Genomic DNA, 24,562 nt, shown 5'->3' on the forward strand with positions numbered 1-24,562 from the left:
GAATGTTACATTTCCTTTGAACTTTCTTGACTCCAGATCAGGCTTGATCTGTCCCTCTTTTGGGTTCCCACAGCACAAAGTATAGTGTGAGTTCTGAACAATAGCCGTTACTGCATTGAAAAAAAAATCATTGATATTTGTTAACCTTATTAGACTGTAATCTCCTTGATTGTGTCAACTGTTTACTTTACTTTGCTATATTATCACATAATACCTGGCCCATAGTTTGTTGTTCAGGAAACCTTTATCAAGTGGATGAATGAATGTGTTCCACTCCAAGTTTTCATGTTTGCAAACCTCTAAGGATTTCAATCCTTCCCTTTCCTCCCTTCGCCTCCCCAAATCTACTTGTCACATAGACTGATACTGTGGCCTCCCGGCTCTACAATCTGCCTGCCTTTCAACACTTTAAGCTAGTACGTCCATCATCCGGCTGTTTGCATATTCTCATCCATGACATTTCCCTGCACCGTGCAGTCTGCAGGCCATCATTCCTCACTTCTCTGACCAGCCACTCACAAACTAGCCCTCCAAGGCACTGCCCCTCAACATTTTCTGATATTTTCTCTTATACACCACCCACCCAAGTTTTTGCACAGGAGGCTCATTTAAATAGTATAGAACCTCTCCCTGCATTTTTTCAATCTGGTTGACAAATGCTTTCCAAGAAAAAAGTACCTTGCAGGGTCCTTTCTAGGATACAGATATGTGTAAAACACAATTCTTGCTTTCAAAGAACCTCTGATAACTATTTATTACAAGGCAGGGATGGGGTGTGGGGGGGTGCCATAAAAGAGGTACAAATCCAAGAGTTGGTGGTGTGGGTAGGGTGTTTAAGGCAGAAAATCCTATCAAAAGCTTTGAGATGTTTTCAAAGATCTCAGGAAAAGTTTTGTAAGAATTATCATATTTTAGATTTTAAATTTATTGTGATAGAGATTGGTGTGTGGGGAGTAACAATGTTACAAAGCTAAGTGGCCATAAAAGGACAGTGGTTTGGGGGGCTGTTTATACTGTTTGGGTGGAGGAGCTAGTAAGCAGAAAGTGTGAAGAGCATAATGCATTTGGGATCAAGACCCAGGTCACGGAAAGGCCTTATCCTTACGGCATTTATTTGGCTATCTCTTGTCCATCAGGAACCTTCATATCATACCCAAAAGTCATTTTTTCCAGTGCCATACCATTTTAACCCGCCCTGATCAGCACCCTCCACTTGTAATCATTTTTAACTTGTGGGTGCAATGTATCAGTTTACTTTTTAGTCACCTCCTATGTCACTGTGATATCCCCAGACAATCAGCTCTTCAGTAACTAAGGCTAGGACATCCCCTTGCCTCCATTTTTGTTCTTCTGGCTTAACTCAGTGCTTATAATTATGTTCTTGCCAATAGTCACTTTGCAGGGCCAGGATCTGAATATTCTGTACCATGTTATTCAGTGTCCATCTCAGAGATGAACCAGACAGGAATCCTGTCCCCAAGGAGTCCATACTCTACTAACTGGTAATTATGTAATTATGAGCAACTTACTTAACCTCTGTGTGCTTTGGATTCTAATTTGTACAATGGGATTAATAATCCCTTCCCTGTTCTCTTTAAATTTGATAGTAAGGACCATGGATATATAATAACACTTTAAACCCTACAGCATTATATAAATGTAAAGTATTAGCAGCAAATGTTTTTTGCATGAGTGGAAGTCAGGAGTAATTTCCCTTCCTGTGCCCCCAGCTGCTGAACACTTAGGAGTTCTGGAGCAGGAAGTTATGATTATGAGTAAATGAGAAACTAAAGAGGCTCTTCTATTTTTAAACTCCTTGGACATCAGTCCAGTGCTCCATGACTACCTTGTGAACATTAACACTATTACCAGATTACCAAGAAATTTGCTACTAAATGAAGCTAGGAATTAGTGGTGGTGATTTGCCAGGCAGTACAGGGCCTGGCAAATACACAGCCCCTTTTGCCTTATAGACAGAGACCTTTAGGAACGAGATGAAAAGTAGCCTTGTGTCGCTACAGGCTGGCCCTTGGGCAAATAAAGAAGTGCATTATCTGCGTCTAAATAGTCTCTAAAGGATTCGTGTTGGAGATTGATGACCACAGTGGTAAGGCCTTCGAGTTTGGGAGAGTGGAAAGCAGGGTCCCAGGGGTTTCTATCAGTGATAGGAGCTTGAGTTGTCAGAGGGAACCATGGCCGTAAAACTCTTGACAGAATTAAGAAATGGGTTGTTGTCGTCAGAAGCGTGTGTTAAGCACCCGTCTTCTCAGGCCAGTCTGCTAGGCGCGCGGAATGAGTCCCTCACCCGGTCCCTTCTCCTGACAATTGACATCCCAAGGCAGAAATGTTGTTTTTTTTTTTTTTCCTTTCATTGACTGCATGGATATTTATTGAGCTGGGGATATGAAAACAAATTCAATCCCTACCTTTCAGAGCTCACAATCCGTTCCCATGAAAATAAAGTTTTAGAAAGAGAGGGAGTTGAGGGGCTTATGAGGGTGCACTCAGGAGTTTTGGAAAGGACCAGTTGTTGGCCTTATATAACCAGGAAAGGCTTTGTGGTAGAGGCAGCTTAAAAATATTGTTGCCTTTAGAGATACCCTGGAACACCTAGAAAGGAAGACAGTGAGGACCTTGGGGTGGGGAGAAAGATTCTCTTGGCAGAGATGGTGGTAATCTACTGGAAAGGGGGCTGAAGGAGGTGGGGTATGGTGTGTGTGTGTGCTTGTGCATGTGAAAAGATTCTGCAGTGATTGTGATGATCACTCTAAAACTCTGAATATATTGAAAGGCATTAAACTATATACTTCAGATGGCTAGATTGTATGCTATGTGAACTGTTGTATGTTTTAATAGTGTTATTATTTTAATCCATTAGGCAGGAATAAATGGAGGAACGGGAGATCTGATCGGTGGGTTACAAAGGTTTAGGAAGGAAGGCCCCATTACTTATAAGGGCTCTGGCCTAACGGAGTGTTGAACTTGTGAAGGGAAGTGGAAAGGTTGGCAGCGTTTTGCAGTTGACACACTGAACCAAAAGGGATGCATATGTCTAGCTGGGCGCCTGGCCATCAGTTTCATCAGGGTACCAGGACAGTTGTGGGGAAAGGGTACATCTCTTTCCCACATTTAATTTGATTTGGAAGGGAAAGAGAAGAGAATTAAGTGTATCTTGTAGAGAGGTTATTTATGGAGTCTGGAACTAATGAGTAAAGCATAAGTGGAAAAGAGAAACAGCTGAGATTTGTGTCCCTTCAGCTTACTTTTCAGGTTGAATATGTGCATGAGATCTTTTTGACCTTGAGTCATTATATTGAAAAAAAAAAAAAAAACAGACAGACTTTAAATTTGATTCCCAGGGCCTCTATACTCCATCAAGAATGAGAACATAAGGAAGATACTTTATATATATATAATAGCTGGGGTACAGGCCATAGGTGTGGGAGGGCTAGAGGATTCACCAGAGATAGAGTGGGGAGCAGAGCAGTCAGACAGACTAAAAGCACTGCTGAGGGGAGCAGCAGGCGTGACAGGAGAGGTCTGCCGCGCCATGTAGGGCATCTCCCTGACCAGCTGGGAATTGAACCCATGCTGAAGAGGCTGTGGACAAATTCACAACCTGTGCTCAACCCACTGCACCACTGGGGAGGCCCAAGGAAGATATTTTAATAAGAGAAGTCCAAGATGAAGACAGGGTGGTTTTCTTTTGTTGTTGTGTCTTTTGTTGTGACTACCTTTTGTATGTTATAGGCAAACTAGAAGTCTGTGTTTTCCTCGTCCACTAACTGCTCAACTCTAACTCTCCAACGTTCATTTGTTTCTAGGACATGGTCCGCCGAGGAGAGATCATAGACAATGACACTGAGGATGAGTTCTACCTCCGGCGCTTGGACACGGGGCTCTTTGTTCTCCAGCATATCTGCTACATCATGGCGGAGATCTGCAATGCCAATGTCCCCCAGGTAGGGTGCGCCTTCCTCTGCATGGGCCTGTCCACCCCTGCCTCCTTCTTTGCTGTGCTGCCAAGGAAAGAAGTGGTTCACATTCTCCTTGGATTCCTTCACCCTGTTTCTCAAGGGTGGAAGTAAGGTGAGCACTTCCAGCCTGTTATACGCTGCAAAAATGATGGGTTTTCTTTTTCTCCCCATTCTTCTTCCTTGTTAGATTCGCCAGAGGGTTCACCAGATTCTGAACATGCGAGGAAGCTCCATCAAAATTGTCAGGCACATCATCAAAGGTGAGTTGAATGTTGCTGGGCTCTGGGGGCCTAGAAGTGGGATGATGCTTACTTTCTGGGAAGTGGGATGTGGGATGCTTACTTTCTGAGTCTCTGTTAGTATCTCTGGAACTCAGTGCACTGCATTCTCTGCACTGAAAGCTTCAATGTGCTGGTTAGTTCGCTGTGTTCAGATCATCGTTGTCAGAATATTGACCCAGTTATTCTGCTCACCTCCAGTTCTAGAATTTAAATATTACGTATCTGTGGGCACCAACATACTGTTTGTTTGTTTTTTAAAGAAAATAAGAAACAAAAAGTCTAGTTTTTGTGGAAGTAAATTACATTCTTAGGGGGAAAAAACTAAGTGACAAATACCTGGATTTATGCAAGACTGAAGGAATGAACTGGAGGCAGTGTGGTGTAATAGAAAGGACATGCTTGCCATCTAATCCTAGTTTCCTCATAACCATAAGCTATGTGTGATTGCACATTATTTACCTAGAAGAAGTTTTGCAAAGGTTGCATGAGAGCCTACAGGACACTGTCTAGTCTCTCAACAGGCACACAGAAAGTGCTCAGTTGGGTGGATTTCTCTCCTTCCCTCACCTATTCCAGAGTCCCTCAGGTGCTGTTGCCTCTTTGGCTGGACATGACTCAACCTGAGTGGTTCCCAAGAAGCAGGGCCCCTGAACTGAGCTCTGTGGTGCAGCCCCACCCTTGGGCCGCTTAGGACAAACTGGCACATGTGGCAGTAAGGCTTGTGTGGACCTCATGGTACTGGGAACACCAGTGTTTTGAGTCAGGATGGACTGGATACCAACATGCACATCATTTTCTCCCTCTGGCCCTTGTTCTGCCCATTTCTGAGATGAAAAATTAAGCTAGATTTACTTAAAAGGTTTTCCTCCCTTTAAAGCCTTGACACAAAACATGAAGACAAATGGTACAATAATAAAGAAGTCTTGGGCCTCCCCGGTGGCACAGCGGTTGAGCACTGGGTTGCAAAGCCACAGCCTCTGCAGCGCCGGTTCGATCCCCAGCTGCTCCCCGGCCACTGGAAGAAGGTCCCGCATGGCACGCAGACCTCTCCTGCTGCCCGCTGCTCCCCTCAGCAGTGTACTTTGGTCCTTCTGCCTGCTCTGCTCCCCGCTCTGGCTCTGGTGAATTCTCTCACCCTCCTGCGCTTCTGACTGTACCCAGTGCTTATATAAATCAATCAATCAATCAATCAATCTTTAAAAAAAAAGGTCTTGAGCTTGGGCTCTAAGATCTGGCTTCTGGGGTGAATCCTGACTGCTGTTTACTATGTCACCTTCGACGCAATGGCCATTTGCTCTGTGACATCCTAGAATGGGTGAGAGGATTAAGAAATGATAGATGGAAAATGCCTGCCCTTAATTAGTTCTCAGTAAATGTTAACTATTATGAGTGTTGTAAAATATTATGAAGATAATTACCATCATCGTTATTAGTGAGGCATGGCTGAAAAACTTTGTGGAAGTAGTGGCAGTGAGCTGGGACTCCAAAGCTGGGACAAGAACATTCCAGAACTAAGGGGCAGTACGAGTGATGGTACAGGGACTAGAAATCATATGCACAGCACTGCCCTCCCAGGCAGATGGGAATGCCCATCGTGCCCATTTTGCAGATGGGAGAATCTGAGGTACTGGAACCTACTATTTTCTCCCTCAGAGAAAGAGGGCAGAGGGAACGCATTCAAGAGCCTAGCACAGCATCTTGTCTTCTGTGGTGGCATTCTGGGTGCTTCCTCCCCACTCTTACCGTCACATTCTCATGAATTACTTTTCAGAGTGTCATGCCGCCTCCCTGCTAAGGTGTAGCTGTGGTGATTTGCACCTCCAGCCTTTAAAAGGCATTTACTTTTAACACCCACGTGTTCAATTAGGACTTGTTATTACTCTCAGCTCTCCTTCCTTGCATTTAGGCTTCTCTCTGCACCTCCATCCCTGTAATCAAAACAGTCATCTTCAGAGAAAGTAGTATGTTTTTAACTGGTGCTGACACATAGTAGGTGGGTGTTTTTCCCCTGAAATCCTAGCACATACACCTTAGCTTATTCAGAATTATCAGTCGTTGTGAGCCAGCCTCTGTCTTCCTCAGATCCTGATTTACTCCCCCTATGCCTATTAAAGTTTCAGGCACATACTGGATGCTGAATAGATATTTTTTAATCAAATGTCTGGGCAAGGGAGCAGGGAGCAAGCAGGTGAGATGCACAGGTGCTGTGTTCATTCCCACTCTTGTTCTTCTCCCCTGTGCTCTCTGTCCTCCCTCCTATGTCCAGACCTTGGACCCAGCCCTTCATTTCTCCCCCTTTGCCCTTCACGGCCCATCCATTAGCAAATCCTACCAGTTCTGCCTCCAAACTCAATCTTGAATCCATGTACTTGTCTCCATCTGTTATTTCCCACCATAGCACCCACTTTCTTTCCTAGCCCTTATCACAATCTGTAATTGTTTTTATTTATGTCGTTGTTAATCATTTTATGTATCATACATTAAAATGTAAGGTCTGTGATGTAGGGACATTGTCTGGCCTGTTTACCATGCCTGGAACAATGCTGGGCATATGGGTGGAACCTGGTGACTATTTTAAACATAGTGGAGTTAACCCCTACCCTTGCATGAATTTAATTCAGCAAATGTTTACTGAGGCTCTCCTCAGGGTTAGGCACAGAGCTAGATACTAAGATGTCACATGGCAGCCACCCTCATAGAGTTCTTCGTCTTGTGGGGGACATAGATGTGTAAGTGACCATAATCCGAGCAAAATTAAATACATGCTGCTTAACTACTCAGATTGTGTTGCTCTGACCAGTCTGTCTCTATCCAGTACTAGAGATAAAAGAATAAACAAGATCCCTATCCTAGAGGCGTTCACAGTAGTGGGGAAAGAAATTTGAAACTAATTATAATGTGATAAGTGCTACATTAATGTTGCAAGCAGTGTGCTAAGGCAGTGGTAACAGGCAGAGGCCAATCCATGGGATCCCAGAGGAGGGAGGGACTGTTCCTCCTCAGGACTAGGAATGGTGCTGTGGAGGTAAAGGCATATTTCAGACAGAGGGATCAGAGGCAGGACAGGACAATGGCCACACCAGCAGAGGCCAGGCAGGGCTGCAGGAGGCTGGAGGGTTGGGTGGGGTGGAGAATATTGCTGGCCAGCACCCTTGAGTTCTGTTAGCTACATGGTGAGTTTGAGAGTTTGGTAGTGACTACATCCCTTTGCAGATGTAGCCATCCCTACATCCCTGAGCCATCAGGGCTCAGGAAAAATGCTCGTTTGGAATTTGAAGTCATTTGTGTGGAGGTGATATTGAAAGGTACCTAATTATGATGCCTTTGCCCAGGTCAGTTAGGCCCTCACATAATGCTGACCATTAAATAAAGAGTTCTCCCCAGATGAAAGGTTAAGGTTATAATAAGGGGCTCTTGACCCCTTTCAACTGGCACGCCCTAATCCTTGCTCACAGCACTGCAAGGAAGCCCATTTTCCTGCCTCTTATCTCTGGTGCCCTGTGGCACCTCTCTGAGCAGCCCCCAACACAGTGCAGGGCAGAGTGAGGTAAGAAGGGGGTCAGGCTGCCATGGGAGTTGGTGACGGGCCCTTCTCAGGCCCCCTTCACAGTCTTCACAGCCTTCCCCTCCTCCCTGCATCCCTCATTCCATCCAAAAGCACCAAGGAACAAAGCCTCATAAAGAAAACCAGCTCATCACTCTGTCCTCTTTGATTTTAATTTTGTTTTTCAGTTTGAGTCGCTTCTCCCCCCCCTCCTTTTTTTAACATACTAATTAGATGCAAGCTTTTTTCTTTGATTTTATGGCCTACATATTTCCTAAGTTTTGCTGGCAGGATGACAGCTGATGTATCCCTTGAGGTCTCAGGAAAACGCTGATGAGGCAAGCCCAGCAGGGGACTTTTCCCGTTATATTTTGGTCCCCTTCTCACAATTTTCCTCCCTCCTTTTCTACTGGGGGGGGCCAAGAGAACTGGGAATAATTGATGGCTCATTAAAGTCCCTCTTCTGCAGACTGCTTACTCGATGCTCCTGAAGTCCAGCCTTCCTTGTTAGTGGCTGCAGCTCTGGGACTGAAGACTGCGGTTCCCACATGGGAGATGATGGTCTCTTTGCTAGAGAAGGGAAACATGAGACCCTGTACTCTGCAAGGGCAGCAAGGGTCTTCTTCCTGCCTCTCGTCTTCTGGTGCCTGGCTCCTGACAGCACAAAATAGGCTCCGTTAATGCTTCTGGGGATGTAGGCTTTTTGTGCTCTTCCAGGAGTCCAGGATATATAGGTGGGGTGGGCGCTCCTGGGCATGTCCCCCTCGTAGGCTTTTTAGTGTGTGTTCTTTGGGTCTCACAATAGCCCTAGAAAGCAGGATTGCAGTCTCCATTTTGCAGTAAGGAAACCAAGACTCTCAGAGGTTAAGGGACATTACCCAAGTCACTAGTCATGTTAGAAATTGGATCCAAACTCAGATCTATACACGTCAGTCCTCTATTCAGCAGACAGGAGCGCTCTGACTGTTCTTTGTTGGCCAATACACTCCTACAGACTTCTCAAAAAGAAAAGAGTTTAGGGCATTCGCCTTTAGAGAGTACCCACGTGGCATCTCCAGACACTGGGTGGGCTCCTACAGTGAATGAGACCCTTAGAGACTGTCCTCCGGGGGAGCACAGCCCCATCGCAGGGGAAATAATTAACTGCAATACAAAGTAGAAGGAAATCAGAGCTAATACATGGTGGGAATCAAGATTGCAGTTAATTCTACTCTCAGTTAAAAGGAGCTTGGAGATCCAAGGAGAAGCACAGAGGAGGTGCTTACTTTATTTTTCCCCTTTCCTTTCCTTTTTTTTCGGTGGTAAAATACCTGTAAAAATTCCCATTTTAACCAACTGTCACCACCATCTATACACAGAACTTATTTTTATCTTCAAAACTGACACTTCGTACCGAGTGACTAGTCACTTCCTCCACCCTTCCCTCCCTCAGCCTCTGGCAATCACCCTAATGCGGTCATTCTGTGTGTGACTCTGAGTAAGATGCAGGCAAAGGACCTCCCAGCGCAGGTGGGCGTGATGTAGCTCACTGAGTGGCCATCTCCTTGGATGCGGCCTCAGAGCTGTGACCTGGGACTCCTTGGTATAAATACTTGTGCCAAGGGTTGCAGTGGAAGCCACTGGTGAGCCCCTTCCATGTGTTAGTTGCTGGTGAAAGTGCCGGAAGATCACGAGGGTGCTGGGCTGCTCTGCAGAGCAAAACTCAAAGGATTACTGGCTCAAAGCTCACTGGTGACAGAAAGACTGAGCCAAAGATTTCAAAATGCTTTCAGAAATTGGCTCTGGGCCCTTTGATTTGCTTGTGTTCTTTATGGCTTAAAATCTCCTCTTAGAAGCTCATAAACATGTATTTCCATATTGATTTTGGGCTTTTGGTAACCTAAGCTTGGCCTCTGTGATTTTAAAGCTGCAGAAGCTGATTGGATTTATCTTTTGATGCCATGTTGGTGTGTGTGACTTGTATCGGGTCATGGCTACGGCCAGATATTTGGAGGCAGGAAAAGATCCTGGAGGGAGGCCTGAGGTGATATTTACCCTCTCTAAGCCCCAGTTACTTTATAAGATGAGGGGACCTGCCTCCAAAGGTTGCCTTGAGGATTAGGTGAGGTGCCGCCTGTAGAGCGTTTACATGTTGGCTGGCACGTAAGTACTTGATAAACATTAGCTGCCTCTGCTGCTGTAATTAATGTCCAGGTGAACCAGGTAGTGAGTCACATATTATGCGGAGACACACACCAGCATAAATTTTAGTTCTCTGGGTAACTTTGGCTAAGTTAGTAGATACCATATTTGAGCCTTGGCTTCTGCCTGTGTTAAAAAGCACCCCTGAAGTGAGTACTGCCTCACTGGAAGGCTGAGGTTAAGATGCAGTCAGGGGCCTGGGGCAGAGAAGTGCCCAGACCAGACTCCTGGGGTTGGGGGGGGAGGGGCTTTTTCAGTCAGCTAAAATGTCCTTGAGACTATGAGGACTTGACCTTGTTTGCATCCTCTGCAAAGGGCAAGTTTCCTTCTCTTTTAAGTGGGTTTCATTTTAGTGATATCCTTGGTGAAATGATATCCCACAGCCAGCAAAACTCTTCTAGGCCAGTGTAACATTTAGACCTTCTAAGTTCATCATTGTCATAAGGAATTTCCATTAGACCTGAACAATTTTCCTTTCCCAGTTTCTATTTTGTGGTTATTTCTATGTATTCAAGGGTTTCCAATGTGAAAATATTGGCTTATTTCTCCCCCGCCTCACTTCCCTCCTACATTTTTAAAAGGGTGAGCAGGTGAGGCGTAAGGTTCAAGGATCTGAACCAAGCTTATGAGCGCAGGTCCAAGTCTCTGCCCTGGAAGACAGTTCTTCCCCATCTACCAGCCCCATCCCTCCCTCCTCTTCCTCTTAACATAAACAGAACAGCTTGTATTCCATGTCTGAATAGTAAACCTGCTGTCTAAAGTTTGCTTTAATATTTATGCGTTCAGCACTGCCGCCTGTTTTTGAGCTCCATCAAAGCCTTTATTATAAGAGCATTTGAAAATGCTGGGGAAGTAGAAAAGGGAGTTGATGTATACACCATCTTTCTCACTCTCCAACCCGACTCATCCTCTTTTGCCTCGCTCCTTGCCCTCTCCCACCCTCCCAGAGTTAGCCATTCATCTGGCATCACACCTGCCCGCCCCCATATTCCCTCTCCCCCTCCCCCCACAACCCCTCCTCTCTCTCTCTCTCTCTCTCTCTCTCTCTCTCTCTCTCTCTCTCACACACACACACACACACACACACACACACACAGAGCAAAGAGAACTCTTTCCCAAGACCTCTGGGAGGAATCTGTTTAATATTTATAAACTGCTGCAGTAGCTACAATAACCAGAGGTAGCTGGCACCACCACCATTTGCTCCAAATAGATTCTACTTGGAAACAAAGAATGAGTTGGGGGTAAGGGGTTGAAGGGAGGGGCCAGGTGCACAATTAGTGTTGGCTGCCAGGGGCAGTGAAAGAGTCCCAGGTCCTAGACTGGCTCACCAGACTGGTTCTTGGGCCTGGGCCAGGGGCTGGCTCCCTGGGGGACCCTGACCAATCACCTGTCCCTTCAGGGTTGTGGTACATTCCTGAGAGCCCTGCCAGCTGACAATCTGTGACCTGGTATGTCAGTGGGTGGCCAAACTGCTCCATGTCTCTCCTGACCTCTGATCCCCCTTTACCATGGGGTGTTCCCTTTAGTCTTAGCTTTATAAGAGGCCCTGCGGGGGCTGGACTGCTTGAAAGAGCTCACAGAACAGGAATTTCTTGCCCGGAGGATGGGGAATGGGCATGGTAGGGTATTATTTTGGTAAGAAGATGCCACCCCAGGGATTGGCTCCCCGCCCTCACACACACAACCCCCATTTATTGAGGAGCCTTTCTCACTACTCGCACATGTTCTGGAGGTTGATTTCAGCTCGTCTACCAGTCTAGATTTGGTAGACGAGCTTCAGTTCTCTAATAAGCCTCAGTTCTCTAATAAGCTTCAGTTCTCTAATAGCTTCAGTTCTCTAATAAGCCTCAGTTTCCTCATCTAGACACAGAAGTGGGATTCTTTGTCTTGTGGGATCACTGCAAGATTAAACAAGATGACACGTCAGTGCCTGGCACACGTCTGTTCTTGACATGTTGGCTCCCCCGCCGTGTGTGCTGCAGCCCCCTTCCTGATGGCGCGAACACCATTCACAGCCCATTTTCAGAGAACAGATAATCCGACTGTTTCTTCCTTCCGCTCAGACGGAGTGGCAAAGGAGACTTGCCCAGGGGATGGGTCCTCTGTGTACAGCAGCTTTTTTTCTAAGGCTTTGGCAGAGGTGGTTCAGCCAGAGGATTGATACAACTTTGCTTCCCTCTACTTTGTGCATCCTCGAAAAGGATTAGTCCCCTCCAGGGAAGCTGACTCTACTTGGAAAATTACTGCCCCAGAGGATCAGACTGCGTCTCTGCTTCCCTCCTCCTGAGTCTGAGAATACATTAGGAGAGCTAAGTGTTAGTTCAATCCATTAAGACTCTTGCTTCCAGACCATGCCTCTGGGGGTATTAAGTGCTGTAATGGTCATTTCTCTCTCTCCTGGGGCAGCGACTAGATCATGCACATGTGAGTAAAAGCTACCACTTACATTCGCCCATGGCCTTCTGCAGCCCGGTTCCTGATCTCCCACCACCCAGCCTTCTCTTTAAACAGCCTTAATAGAAGGCATCACAACCATTTGCAGTTGGAGGTGATGGATGGGCCTAACAGAAGAGGATGATTTCCGGGGGGAGACACGCAGCTGGCACATGTCTGAGTCCCAAATCCCGTTTTCCGGCACATGTCCAAAGTAATAAAGAAGGAGGAGGAAAAAGGAAGTGTTGGGAACAAGATTATTTCCCCAGCATGGTGGGGGAAGGGAGGTAGGAGGGGGATTTTATACTCTCATTTTCTTCTCTCTCCCCAGTCTTTGTCTGATTTGGATCAGCAGATGTTTTATTATGCAAAAGCCTGTTGCTAGAGAGTTTTCTCTATTGTTCCATCTCAAGCCACCCCAGTCAGGGATCAGGGGGCAGGTATGCAAGTAGTAATTCTAATCAACTATTCTGAGAGCTTATTCCCCACTCTCCACACTGCCTCTCGGCCAGGCTGTTCTGGGAACGTAGCTGAGGGTTAGACAAAAGCCCCTACCTTCATGAAGCTCCTAGTCTCGGGGAAGAGAGAAGACAAGTAGAGGATGGTCTAGAAGTCAGGCCCGTCGTGGAGACAAGTGGCCTGGAGAGAGGCGCAAGAGAGAGATAACCAGGCAGTTTCACAGAGGAAAAAGTCCTTGAAGAGGGACCTTGAAGGAAGTGTGGGGTTTCCACGAGTGACAATGCTGGCCTGAGTGAAGGAGGCGGGGAAGGGACATCTGTTCTTTGCTGGACACGTTACATACATTTCCAAAGGAGGAAGCAAGCCTCTCAACATCGCTTAGGATGTTAAGTTAGGGGATTCAGACACAGCCCAGGATGTCACACCGTCTCCACTGTGGGAGAGGGCAGGGCTTGGCCAGCAGGCAGCAAGGGATTGATGGCCCCAACCCTCCTCCCCCTTCACTTTGTTCTTTACACACACACACATAATTGAAATAGCACTGGTTTATAACAATACACAGCTTCCGTGTGTACACTTAGATGGCAAGACCAGAATACACCCCATGGTGCCTGTCACCCAAAGTCAGTCTCCACCCATCACCAAACAGTTGATCCCTTTTACCAGTTTTCTCACCCTGCTCCCCGCTTCCCTTCCGGTAACCAGTATTTTCTTCTAATAGCTCAAGAGTTTTTGTTTTGTTTGTTCCTTTTCTTTATCTAAACATATGAGTGAAATCGTACAGTGTTTGTCTTTCTCCAGCTGTCTTATTTCACTTTGCCTGGTACCTCCTAGGGCTATCCATGGTCTGGAGAATGGCAGGATTTCATCTTTTTTACGTAGTTGAGTAGTAGTCCATGTGTATGTGTGCCACATCTGCATCACGCATCCATGTTCAACATGGACTGAAGACTTGCATTTAAGGCCTGAAACTATAAAGTACATAGAAGAAAACACAGGGGACAAGCTCCTCGACATCGACCTTAGTGATATCTTTGTATATCTCCAACTAAGGAAACAAACGCAAAAGTAAATAAAATTACATCAAATTAAAAGGCTTCTGCACGGCCAAAGAAGCCATCATGAAAGCAGGAAGGCAATCTACTGAATGGGGAAAGGTATTTATAAGTTCTATATCAGAAAAGGGGTTAGACTCCAGAATTAAGAACTCATAAAACTCAACAACAGAAAAATACCCCACATGATCTGTGGGTGCCCACTCCCCTGGACTGGCCTTGCTCACCGTCAGATAACAGCATAAGCTCCTCCCCCAGGGTCTCCGCACATTCATTCCTCCACCACCTGCTCCCAGGTATTCCCACAAGCATGTCTTTCAGGTCTTTAATCAGATCTTCCCTTCTCCATGAGGGCTTCTGACAGCCACCTCATGCATTTTACTTGCTTTTTGGTTTATTTCACTAGAGAATAGGCTCCATAGAGCAGAGATTTCCAGCTATTTTTGATCATGACTATCCTCATTGCTTCGAGTAGTGGTTCCCTACTTTGAGCAGCATGCACCAGCGTTACCTGGAGGGCTGGTTCCGACAGACAGCTGGGCCCCTCCGCAGAGTTTCCAGTTAAGTGTATCTCGCTTAGGCCCCCAAATTTGCATTTGTAACCAGTTCCCAGCGTGATGCTGATGCTGCTGGTCGAGGTCCACACTCTGAGAAGCACTGGTCTAGAACACTGCCTGCCCGTGGGTATTAAGTGAATCCATTTAACAAGTGCGGTAAGTGAGTAAGAGAGTTAAGGCTGTGGCTGGGAGAGGAACGTGAGCATGTAAAGGTGAGTCTCATCCTTTTAACTGAGGGCCTCCAGTATAAGACCTAAGAGCTCTGTGGGGGCTGTTAAAGACAATAAAATACCTCAGCGGGAGCTGGCACTTAGAGGAAGATATGTAGTGGCCCAGGCACAGTGGAGCCCACACCTCCAAGTGACACCTAACCCTGCCTTTGTCTCCCTAGAATATGCGGAGAACATCGGGGATGGCAGGAGCCCAGAGTTCCGGGAGAACGAGCAAAAGCGCATCCTGGGCCTGCTGGAGAATTTCTAGAGGCCCCTCGGCCCTGTTCGGCATGGACTCTCTCTGGACCTCCCTCCCACAAACAGTTTTACACAGCTCAGTGTGACTTTTGGACAAATTAAAGCTAGTTTTGGTATCCTGGGCTGGCATTCTTTGTAACAAAGCTGTACCCAACCTTACCCTCCATTTTCACAGACACTGCCATGGAACACGCCTGAGAAGGGTCAGCAGTTGGCCTCACTCTACCAGTGAGGACATTGAGGCTAAAAGAACATATCAGTGGCTATTCTGGCGGCATTTGTGTGGACAAATGACCCCGCCAGGGCCCTATCACAGAAAAATCCAGACATGTAACTTGAGGCGTTTGGCTCATGAAGAAGCCCCTCTGGGGAGTCTTCCATGGCATTGTGAGCCCCAGCACAGAGAACATAGCATTCTCAACCCTGGCCGCACACCAGAATCAATTTGGTTGGGACTTAAAAATTAAATCCCACCCTGGAACAATCAGATCAGAATCTCGGGTGCTACAGCCCAGACACTGATGTTTTTATGGTGCTGGGTGATTCCAGGCATCAGGGTGAGAACACACCACTCCAGAGGAGATAGGCCTTGGCTTCAAATCCCAGCTGCACCCACTTAGCAGCTGTGGCAGTTTGGATAAGTGACTTGACCTTCCTGAATGTCACTCCCTTTATCTGCAAAGTGAGGGTAATGAGACCCACTTGGTGCTTGCAAGGATGAAATGGAATTAGCATGCAGCACAGTGATGAGCACACAGTAGGTGTATTATAAACTATGATGTCTTTTCATCCTTCCCTCAGACCTGTAGCTTCAGAATTGCAATTTCACCCACTTTCATGGGTTGGGAGAAAGTCGGGCTTCTCCTTTGCAGAAATCAGCAGTCCTTTAGCATGGTTTTAATCTCCTGCAAAGAATAGAGTCCTCCTGAGTGAGGAGGTGGAAGAACACTGATTGAGAAAAGCGGAATTTCATTAAAATGAAGTGTTCAGCCTAGGGCCACCAGATCAGCTAGAAGGGACACCACATAGCCTGCGCTGTGCCCGTGGCTGACGTTGCCTGTCAGCAGATATGAAGTGAGAAACAAGAGCATGTTTCTCATCGAACCCCAAAGGACAGGGCTCCCAGCAGCCACTGCCATCTGGCCAGAGTTGACTTGCCAGGTCCACCTGAGAGGACTCTGAGGAAGGTGGCCCCTACATCTTACCGTCCAGCACTGGGCTGGGAACAGAGCCCTCCCGGTGCTCACGTCCAGCCTGGTGGGAAGACAGACCTCATTCCCATGAGTGAGCATCCCCATGGAGCAGTGGGGAGTGCGTAACCTGCCTGGTGCAGAATCGGACTTGCCAATTTAGCTTTTTGTTTTTAACTTTTCTCTAACTGCAGTAGCCACCGTGTACTGACTGCCCGCTCAGGGCGCCTTGTTTTACCTCGCTCCTTTGTGATCCGCACCACAGCCCTGCTGCAAGCCCAGCCCAAATCACTGAAGCCGAGACGGAGCTCAGAGAGGGTGAGTGACCTGTGGAAGGTGCTATGGCCTATGGGAGTGGAAAGCTACATCCCCAGCAAGCTCTGTCTGTCTGTCCACAGTCTGAGCTCTCCCCTCCACCCAGCTGCCTCTGTCTAGAAGACAATCACACGTCACTGACGTTATACCTCGATCTGTTCCACTATTGATACATGGTTTAATGAATTCACAAAGAATAAAGCATGTTCAGATGTCACCTGTAGAATCGTAGACTTTTTGAAGTAAATGTGGTGCTACGGAGATCAATAGTCTTCCACTTTTTTTTTTTTGAATTTTGTTACTAGGTAATACTTGTACGTGGTGCAGAGTTCGAAATTTAACCAAAGGTATACAATGAAGCTCCTCCCTCCTGTCTCCCCTCCCCTGCATCTCCCTGTCCCTGGAGTCACCCTGTCACCTGATGGTCACCCAGAGAAGCTCTGTCCGGCACTTCTCCAGCTTATCCTACCAGGGCCCTAGGCTTTGCACTGCATGTCGGGAGGGTCCTATGTTGGGGTGTCTCCTTAAGTCCCCTGTAAAGTAAGTTTGAACTCACGCCTTCATTTTCCAAAAGAGGATGTGGTCCACTTTCCCAGAGGTTTTGTGAGGGGAGGGTTTGTGAAGGGACAGGAAGTAAAATCCCTTCAGATTTACAAGGGATGTGCAGTTACAGGGGCCGGGGGACAAAGGAGAAAGGAGGGAAAATCCCTAACATCTGCTTTTTAATTTTAACACCCGACCACACACAAGGCTGAGAAGAGCTTTTAAACACAAGGTAAGGTGCTCGTTCCCGACCTCACAGCCAGGGTGCGGTTTCTGCCTCTTGTACCTGCTGCTGGCTCAGTCGGCCTCGCCAAGCCACCATGCCCCTTTGGGAGGGCTTCTGGGGCTTCCGGGAGGACTTCCCTGGACCTGTGGTTCTGAACTTGACTCCTGTGTCTGTGTGCTCTTGGGGTTCACAAACCCTCCTCCCCTTCAACCACAGCCCCTTCATGTCCATTCTTGTGTCCATCTCAGAGTGTCCCCATAGCAGCCCGGCAGAGCAGTTCTTTTCCTGTCCAAACATGGCAGTAAAATAGCCCTAAAGCTTATTAGCCAGAATTTCTTCACGAGGGAAATGAAGGTTTCATTTCCTCCTCAGCAGCTTGCCGCTCTGCGTGGTGGTCGGCACGCCTGAATTCAGCATCTGCAAGATGGGCCATGTCTAATTTAGGGAGATTTGCATGCAGGCTGCATTCCTCCTTTATCTGAGGGGAAATGCATTGTCAGGAAGCTTGAAGGCATCCTTCCGTCACCCCACAGCAGCACCAGTGCCCAGGTGGCATCTTCTGCCATTACCAAGAGCGCCGATTTAGTGTCAACAGGAAGACGAGACTTGCTTTCCTGAAGGCGAAAAAACTTCTTGATTAGATTTTCTTACCCAACAGTGGAGTAAAAGCAGAGCCCCATTTTGCAATCTGTCTTGCTCCCTGGTACACGTGGAAAGTAGTTGGTATCACAGCAGTGGGCCTTCGTTATCTATGCCAAAAAATGGCAAGCACCCCTCCAGTCACCTTTGTGTTGATTAGGTAGCACACGCCCCGGGTATAAACTTCAGAAGGGACGTCAAGGTGTTCAGTGCATGGATATCCCTGCCAGACGCATCTCTGGGCCACCAGCACCCTTCCCCCTGGGAGCAACCACCGCTAGTTCGCTGGGGTCCCCTTTCAGAGGTCGTCTTACATGTTTTCAAATGAACGAAAATACATTTAACGTAAATGTATTTGTGGCATCCCATGTTCTTTGTTCCACACCTTGCGTTTCTCTGCACCACACCCACCCAGAGTTGCCCTCCTTTCTCTCATGGCTGAGTCTGTGGCATCAGAATTTAGTTAATCTCCTTAATGAACATTCAGGTTGCTTCTGGTCTTTGGCTATTACAATGCTGCAGTGAACACCCTTGTGTAGAACACTTCACACATATGTGAATTTCAATTCCCAGGCAGAATTGCTAAGTCAGAGAGAGGGTGCATTTTTTACTGACGTATCTCGCAGGTTGCCCTCCTGCAGCAGCATGTGCAAGTGCCACCCAGCTCCTCCCCAGCACGGCTTACCTGCCTGTCCTGCCTCTGATCGGGGAGCTGTGCATCCTGGTTGTCGTGTTAATTGCCATCTCTTACGAGTAAAGTCATTTAGAAGAAAGAATTTATTGAATGTGTGCCATATTAGCTAATGCTCATGGAGCTCCTATAAGCTAAGTGCTTTACTCAAATTAGCTCATTTAACCCTCACTCCTGAGATGTAGGTACTTTTATCAACCCCATTTCACAGATGAGGGCACTAGAGAGTGTCAGTCGCTTAGAAAGTGGCAGAGCTGGGAGTGGAATATAAACAAACGAGTTCCAGAGCCCCTAACCTTCACCCCAGAGCCACAGTCTCCCCAGCTGACTGCAGTACGGAGCTTGGGTGAAGCTGGAGGGGGCAGCAGCTGTTGGAGATGCCCCTCTGGGTCCAGAACACATTCGAAACAGACGCCTGAAGTTGTGCAGGGAGCCTGAGAAGCAGCCTTCCACCGGCCTCCTCGCTTGCGCCCACGGGGCCATGCAGGCCCCAGCTCACTGGCACATCTGGCAGCTGCTGAATATTCCCCGTTTCCTGTCTGGGGAGGGGCAGTCATGGGTGCCACCCTGGCTGCTCTCCCATGGGAAGAGGGGAGTCCGAGAATGCATCTGGAAGGCTGAGCTGTCCATCTGCAGCAGCGAGGAGGAAGAGCCCCCTTTAAGCATGTTTGCAGTGAGGGTCCTTGCCTGCCTGCCCCGCCCACCCCTCCCCTGCCTGCCCACTACCCTCAAAGTCCTTGCCCTAGGCCTAACCCTTCTGCATTTTTTTAATGGAAGATACCATTGTTTTACATCCCTGTTCCTGTTTTGACAGTATAGGGTTACCCCTCAGGTGTGGCCCACAGCACGCCACCAAAGCACCCGGTGTGGGCTCTTCCTTCCCACCCTCTTCACGCCCCCTCGGGGTGCCTCGCATCTGTGGTCAGCTTTCATGGGTCAGTTTTAAACTTTGTCTTTGGCCCTTTGCTTGGTTTCTCTCTATTCCACATACAAGTGACACTACCCGCGTGTATGAACTCTCCACAGTTAAGGGACGAGAACGGTAATAGGCTTCGGTCAGGGGGCGGGGCTATAGGGCAGAGGGGCCCCGAAGCTGACAGGCAAGATCAGGAGAGGCAGACCCTGCGCCCTGCCTGAATCTTGATTGACTTCACAGGGTCCTTAGCATGGCCCAGAATCTAAAGAAAAACAAGAGGTGGAAACTTCCTTTGCAGCCGGGGGACGGCACGGGCAATGGGCTGGGGACACGAGCAAGCACGGGACTCGGGGCCTGTGGGTTTTCAGTTACTTCACTGGATGCCCCAACCCTCCTGAGGTGGGGCTGGAGCTGCTCCTGGCTGCAGCAAAAGCTGACAAAGACGGCATGTTGCTCTGCGCTTTCTGCTTTCTCGGGGGTCCTGTTTGTCCAGCATCACAGAGCTGGTTCCACTAGAATGTGACGAAGCTGCGTTTCTGACCCCTAAAGCAAGAGCTGGCCTTGAAAGGTCATCCAGAGGTGCCTGCACCCCCCTACTCCTGACACTGGCCACCCCCACCCTGCGGTGCCAGGAAGCCTGGTTGGCCACCTCTGTCTGTCCACAGCCCCTGGGACAAGGCTTTGCTCCAAAGCCCGAGGGAGCGGCTGGGGAAACGCCACGAGAGACAAGTCCACAGAAGCCAGGGCCCTGGCCCAGTCACAGCTGAAGAAGGCTGCAGAGGGGCGACCACTCCCGGGGGCTCAGCCAGCCAGCCTCATCCAGGAAATGCCCAGGAGCCCTCGGGCGGGGGCAGGACCCCCACTCAGCCTCTGCAGGACACGAGCACATTCCTCACCCTCTTGGAATCACCACTCCTCCAATCGGACACTGAAGGAGCAGGTCTCTGAGGGGCCAGGCTGGGAAATCCAGACCTGTGCCCTGGTACAGGCAATCATCTGCAACTCCCCCCATCACTTACCACACACCTCCCACAAATGCAGGGAGCAGAACAGACATCACCCATGCCCTCAGGGAGCTCACGTCCTGGTGGGACAGCTCAAAAGACAGACACGTACAGTGATTGCTAAGAAAGGAGCAGACAGGACGTGGAGTGGTAGAGACAAGGTCTGGGGGGCCGACTTGAGGTTCAGTGGCAGGAAGTCCTTCTTGATGAAGTGCCTTTGAGCTGAACTTTAAATGATGTCAGGGAGCCAAGGCAACCCAAGAACTGGGGAAAGAGGGTTCCAAGTAGAGGCACGGGTGCAAAGGTCCTGAGGCAGAGAAAGAACACCATCATTCTCCAGAAAATAGCCCAAAGAAGCCACTGTGACTGGACCCCAGAGTCAAGTGGGAACGACTAGGGGGGACGGCTGGAGAGGCAGGCCGGGGCCAGATCTTTTTGAGCCTTGAGGACCATGGAGGAGTTTTAAGCAGGGAAGCGATGTGACCTGGTTTTGATAAGGTCCTTGTGACTGCTCAGTGGAGGACACATGGGCGCTGGCATGGAAGGAGGAGACTAAAGAGAGGCTGTCGTGCTCACGCACGGAGAGATTCTGGACTTGGCACCTGGAGAAGGGCTGGCGGCGAGGGGAGTTGGGATGTCTGAGGACAGCCAGTCCGTCACTGCTGGGAGGTGCCCCGGCCCCAGGAGCCTCCCCCATCTCTGAGGACTGAGAGCAACTCTAGGGCTCAGCAGGAGTCAGGTGGGGCCAGCAGTGAGAGATGCTCAGTATATAAATATCTTTAATGAATAAATAGAAGTGCTTTTAGGGCTGGCGGAGTCGTATCATTTCCACCTGCCGTAAAATTTCATTAGAAGCAGGCGCTGCAGGGGGAGAGGAATGGCTGCAATAAATCTCCCTGCCCCGCCCCCCAGGTCCTGCCTCTATGCTGAACGTGTCAACCCCATCCCCTGGGGAATCTAGACCCAGGCCCTTCTCCCCAGACCTTTCTGGACCGAGGACAATCTGGGCCTTCCCTGCTTCGCCCCCACAACTTCAATAGGCAGCAGTGGGCAGGGAAGCGTGGTTTGCCACTAAAACAGGGGCCGCACTCTCTTTAGCAGGGAAATGGGTACAAAGTCTCCCCACCTCTGCCCGCTCTCCGGGGCTGCAGGGCCTGCTGGCCTACTGCAGGGCCTACTTAGCTCCCCGGGCTAACGCAGAAACAGTATTCCCAGAACAGCAGCACCTGGGAAAGCATAACTTGCAGTCACCCAGTGTTACCACGGAGTAAGTAGGGGCCCCACAAAGTCAGTGGCTCTGCTGAGATCACACAGAATCAGTAGATCCGACCCTCAAAAACTACCATAGTGTCAGCTGCAATATGTAGCGCCGACTCGCAGCTTGTCTCTATGCCAGCAATTGGCAGCACCATTTCATGGGCCCTTCCCCACATTCCTGTCTGTGCCCCATTCTGCAGAGAACACTGGCGCCCCGAGAGAATTGGGCCCCAGGCCAGCCCACCAGTTAGTGACAGGACGGGATGAGAGTCCGTGTCTCTACCCAACCACAGCAGCCCTTTCTGCTTTATTCAGCATCATGAGGTTGGGGTGCTTTCTTGAGTCCTTCGAAGGTCTGGATAGAAAATTCACTGTGTGGCTATATGTGCCAGGTAGTCTCCGAACCAAAGGCCACTATCTTTAGCACCTCGTGGCATCCTTGCAGCATCTTCCAAGGTTGCCATGCTCCCCTCCATTTTGCAAATAAGAAAAGGAAGCACAGATAGACCGATGCATTTGCCCAAGGTCACACAGCTTTGTCTGGCAAGTCACTGATGCCGGCCATGGCTCCAGGCACTCAAACAACTGGGGATCTTCAGCCCTGCCCCCATTGGCCTGCTGCCACCCTTCCCCAGCCAATGGGTGTAAATACGGCCAGGAAACCTGGCCAAATGGACAGGCCGGGCTGGCAACCTGCCTGAGCTCCTGGTTATCAGTTAAGCTCATTAAGTGGCCGTCACAGGACTTGGCCTGGGCCAGCTGCCTTCCCACCCCACCTCACTCCAGCCCTCCTGGGAGGCTGGTCTGAGGACAGGCTTCTGCTTTAGCAGCTGCAGGCAAAAGTCTCTCTGTAACTGGGGAAGATTAAAAGATGTACCAGTCAAGTGTCACCAGGTTGGACCCACGTGGGCAGTGAGCAGAGGACATGGATACTGGTGACGGGCCGCCTGGGTTCCAATCCAGCTCTGCCACTCTCCAGCCATGCAACCCTGGCTGAGTCACTTCTGCCTGGGTCTCTATCACCTGCAAAATGTAAAATAGGGGTGAGGATAGTGCTGTACAATTCTCAGTGTCCAGATGTGCAACAAACTGATACATAGAAAGTGCTTGACAGGCTCTCCGAGCTGAGCAGTGTCCATATCACCACTGCTAATGTCCTCATCTGCTGTGCTTGCTCCTTCACTTTCCCCACCAGACCCAGCTGACTCATCTTTATTTGTACCTTCAAGAATGATTAATTCCATAATGGCATCAATCCACCCATTAGCAAACACCCAAGCTCTGGTCTTTTCGGCACAAGGACCGAGCAGAGAGCCTGTGTATATGTGCTATTTAACAACTGGGGAACTGAACCAAAGTGCTGGGCCTGACTAACTGTCCAGCCACTGCCTACAGCCCTCTCCCCCATGCCTTTGTCCATGCCCTTCCTTCTCTCTGACCCACCCCACTTCTCACTTCCCCCCACTGATTCTACTCTTTGCTCAAGGTTAGTCCTGGCCAGATGCTGTCTTTCTGGGAAACTGGGGCATAAATCCTGCCCTCAGGGAGCTTCTAGTCGAACAGTTGCTGTGTTTCATCAATTTTTGCCTTGCGGTGCCTGGCAGGGAATATGCCACCCCATAGGTGCTCCTGAAACCTTTCTGCAGCAAGTGTTTTCTGAGCACTTACTATGTGCCAGGCTCTATGCTAGGCTGTGGGGATATTCCTTGCCCTGTGTCTTCAAGCAGGGGGACATAGAAGTACATAAGCAAAAGATAAACCAACAGGGCAGTTTGAGATGGTGCTGGGAGCTATACAGAGAATAAGAGAGTGTGATTATAAGGAAGGGTGGCTACTGTGCCCTGGGTGGTCAGGGAAGGCCTGTCTGAGGAGGTTACACTGGAGTTAAGACAGGATTAATAAGCAGAGCAGCTGCCAGGGGATGTTGGGAATATTCTAGGTAGAAGAAATAGCCAGTGCAAAGGCCCTGGGGTAGCACTGTGATTTACATATTTGAGGAACAGCCAGATGTGCTATACGAATGAGGAGGAGAGTGAAGGAGATGAGTTTGCAGGGACCAGGCCATATAGGGCCTTATTAGCCACAAGAAAGAGTTTGGATTTTCTTCCACACACAGTGGGAAGCCTTTGGAGGGCTTTCAGCAGAAGAGGGTAGTAATCACAGGGAGACCGTGTGACACAATGACAGGCAAGGAGGGTGGGAGGGGGTGAGTGAAGGGAGGGAAGATAAAAGGGTGGATGACTGATGAAGGGCAGAAACTGAGACCCTGGCTGCCTGCATGGAGGAAATACCAAGGATGGGGCAGGATCTGGCTCCCTCCAGGGCTCCGATGAGCTTTGGGTGGTGGAGAACTGGACTGGGAGGGTGGGAGCAATGGTAGGGGGAAGAGCTCCGGCAAAGGCCCCGAGGAATGAAGCACGTTGCAAGAAGAACTGTGTAAGCAAGGGGGGCAGGACAGGGAGGAGGGTGAGGAGACAATAGAAAAGGCACCTGGGAGGTGGGCAGGAGTCAGCTCAGGAAGTCCCCGCGTCCCAGAAGCATTCTGGACCCGAGGCAGGAAGGCGTCTGAAGGTCTCTCCTGTCTGTGCATAATGGATGGGAAGGGGTAGGTCAGGAGGCTGGGGGAGCAGGAAGGGGCTGGTTTTGTTGTCTCGGCCAGCCACAGTGGTGGCTTCGAGCAGGGCTGTGACCTTGAGCCTGGGGAGGAAAGACATGCTTGTGAGCGCCTGCAGAGTGAGAGTGGCCCGGACTCGGTCAGGAAGACGGGACTGAGAGCAGAGGTGGGATCCCCCAGAGGCCTGGTCTGGGTGCAGAGAAACGC

The 24,562-nt window shown here is 49.0% G+C and overlaps 1 protein-coding gene across 1 annotated transcript in view; it reads left to right on the top strand.

The window, feature by feature from the left end:
* Window positions 1–14,970, top strand: part of CTNNBL1 (catenin beta like 1) — a gene marked incomplete at both ends in the record, with an annotated part of 156,565 nt that extends 141,595 nt beyond the window's left edge. The window contains 3 exons of the mRNA XM_084246932.1: window positions 3,825–3,962; window positions 4,165–4,237; window positions 14,882–14,970. Coding sequence (XP_084103058.1) covers window positions 3,825–3,962; window positions 4,165–4,237; window positions 14,882–14,970 — 300 coding nt within the window. The remainder of the gene's footprint in view (window positions 1–3,824; window positions 3,963–4,164; window positions 4,238–14,881) is intronic.
* Window positions 14,971–24,562: the final 9,592 nt, after the last annotated feature.

Source organism: Talpa europaea (genome assembly GCF_964194135.1).
Source record: "Talpa europaea genome assembly, chromosome: 11".
Taxonomy (NCBI): domain Eukaryota; kingdom Metazoa; phylum Chordata; class Mammalia; order Eulipotyphla; family Talpidae; genus Talpa; species Talpa europaea.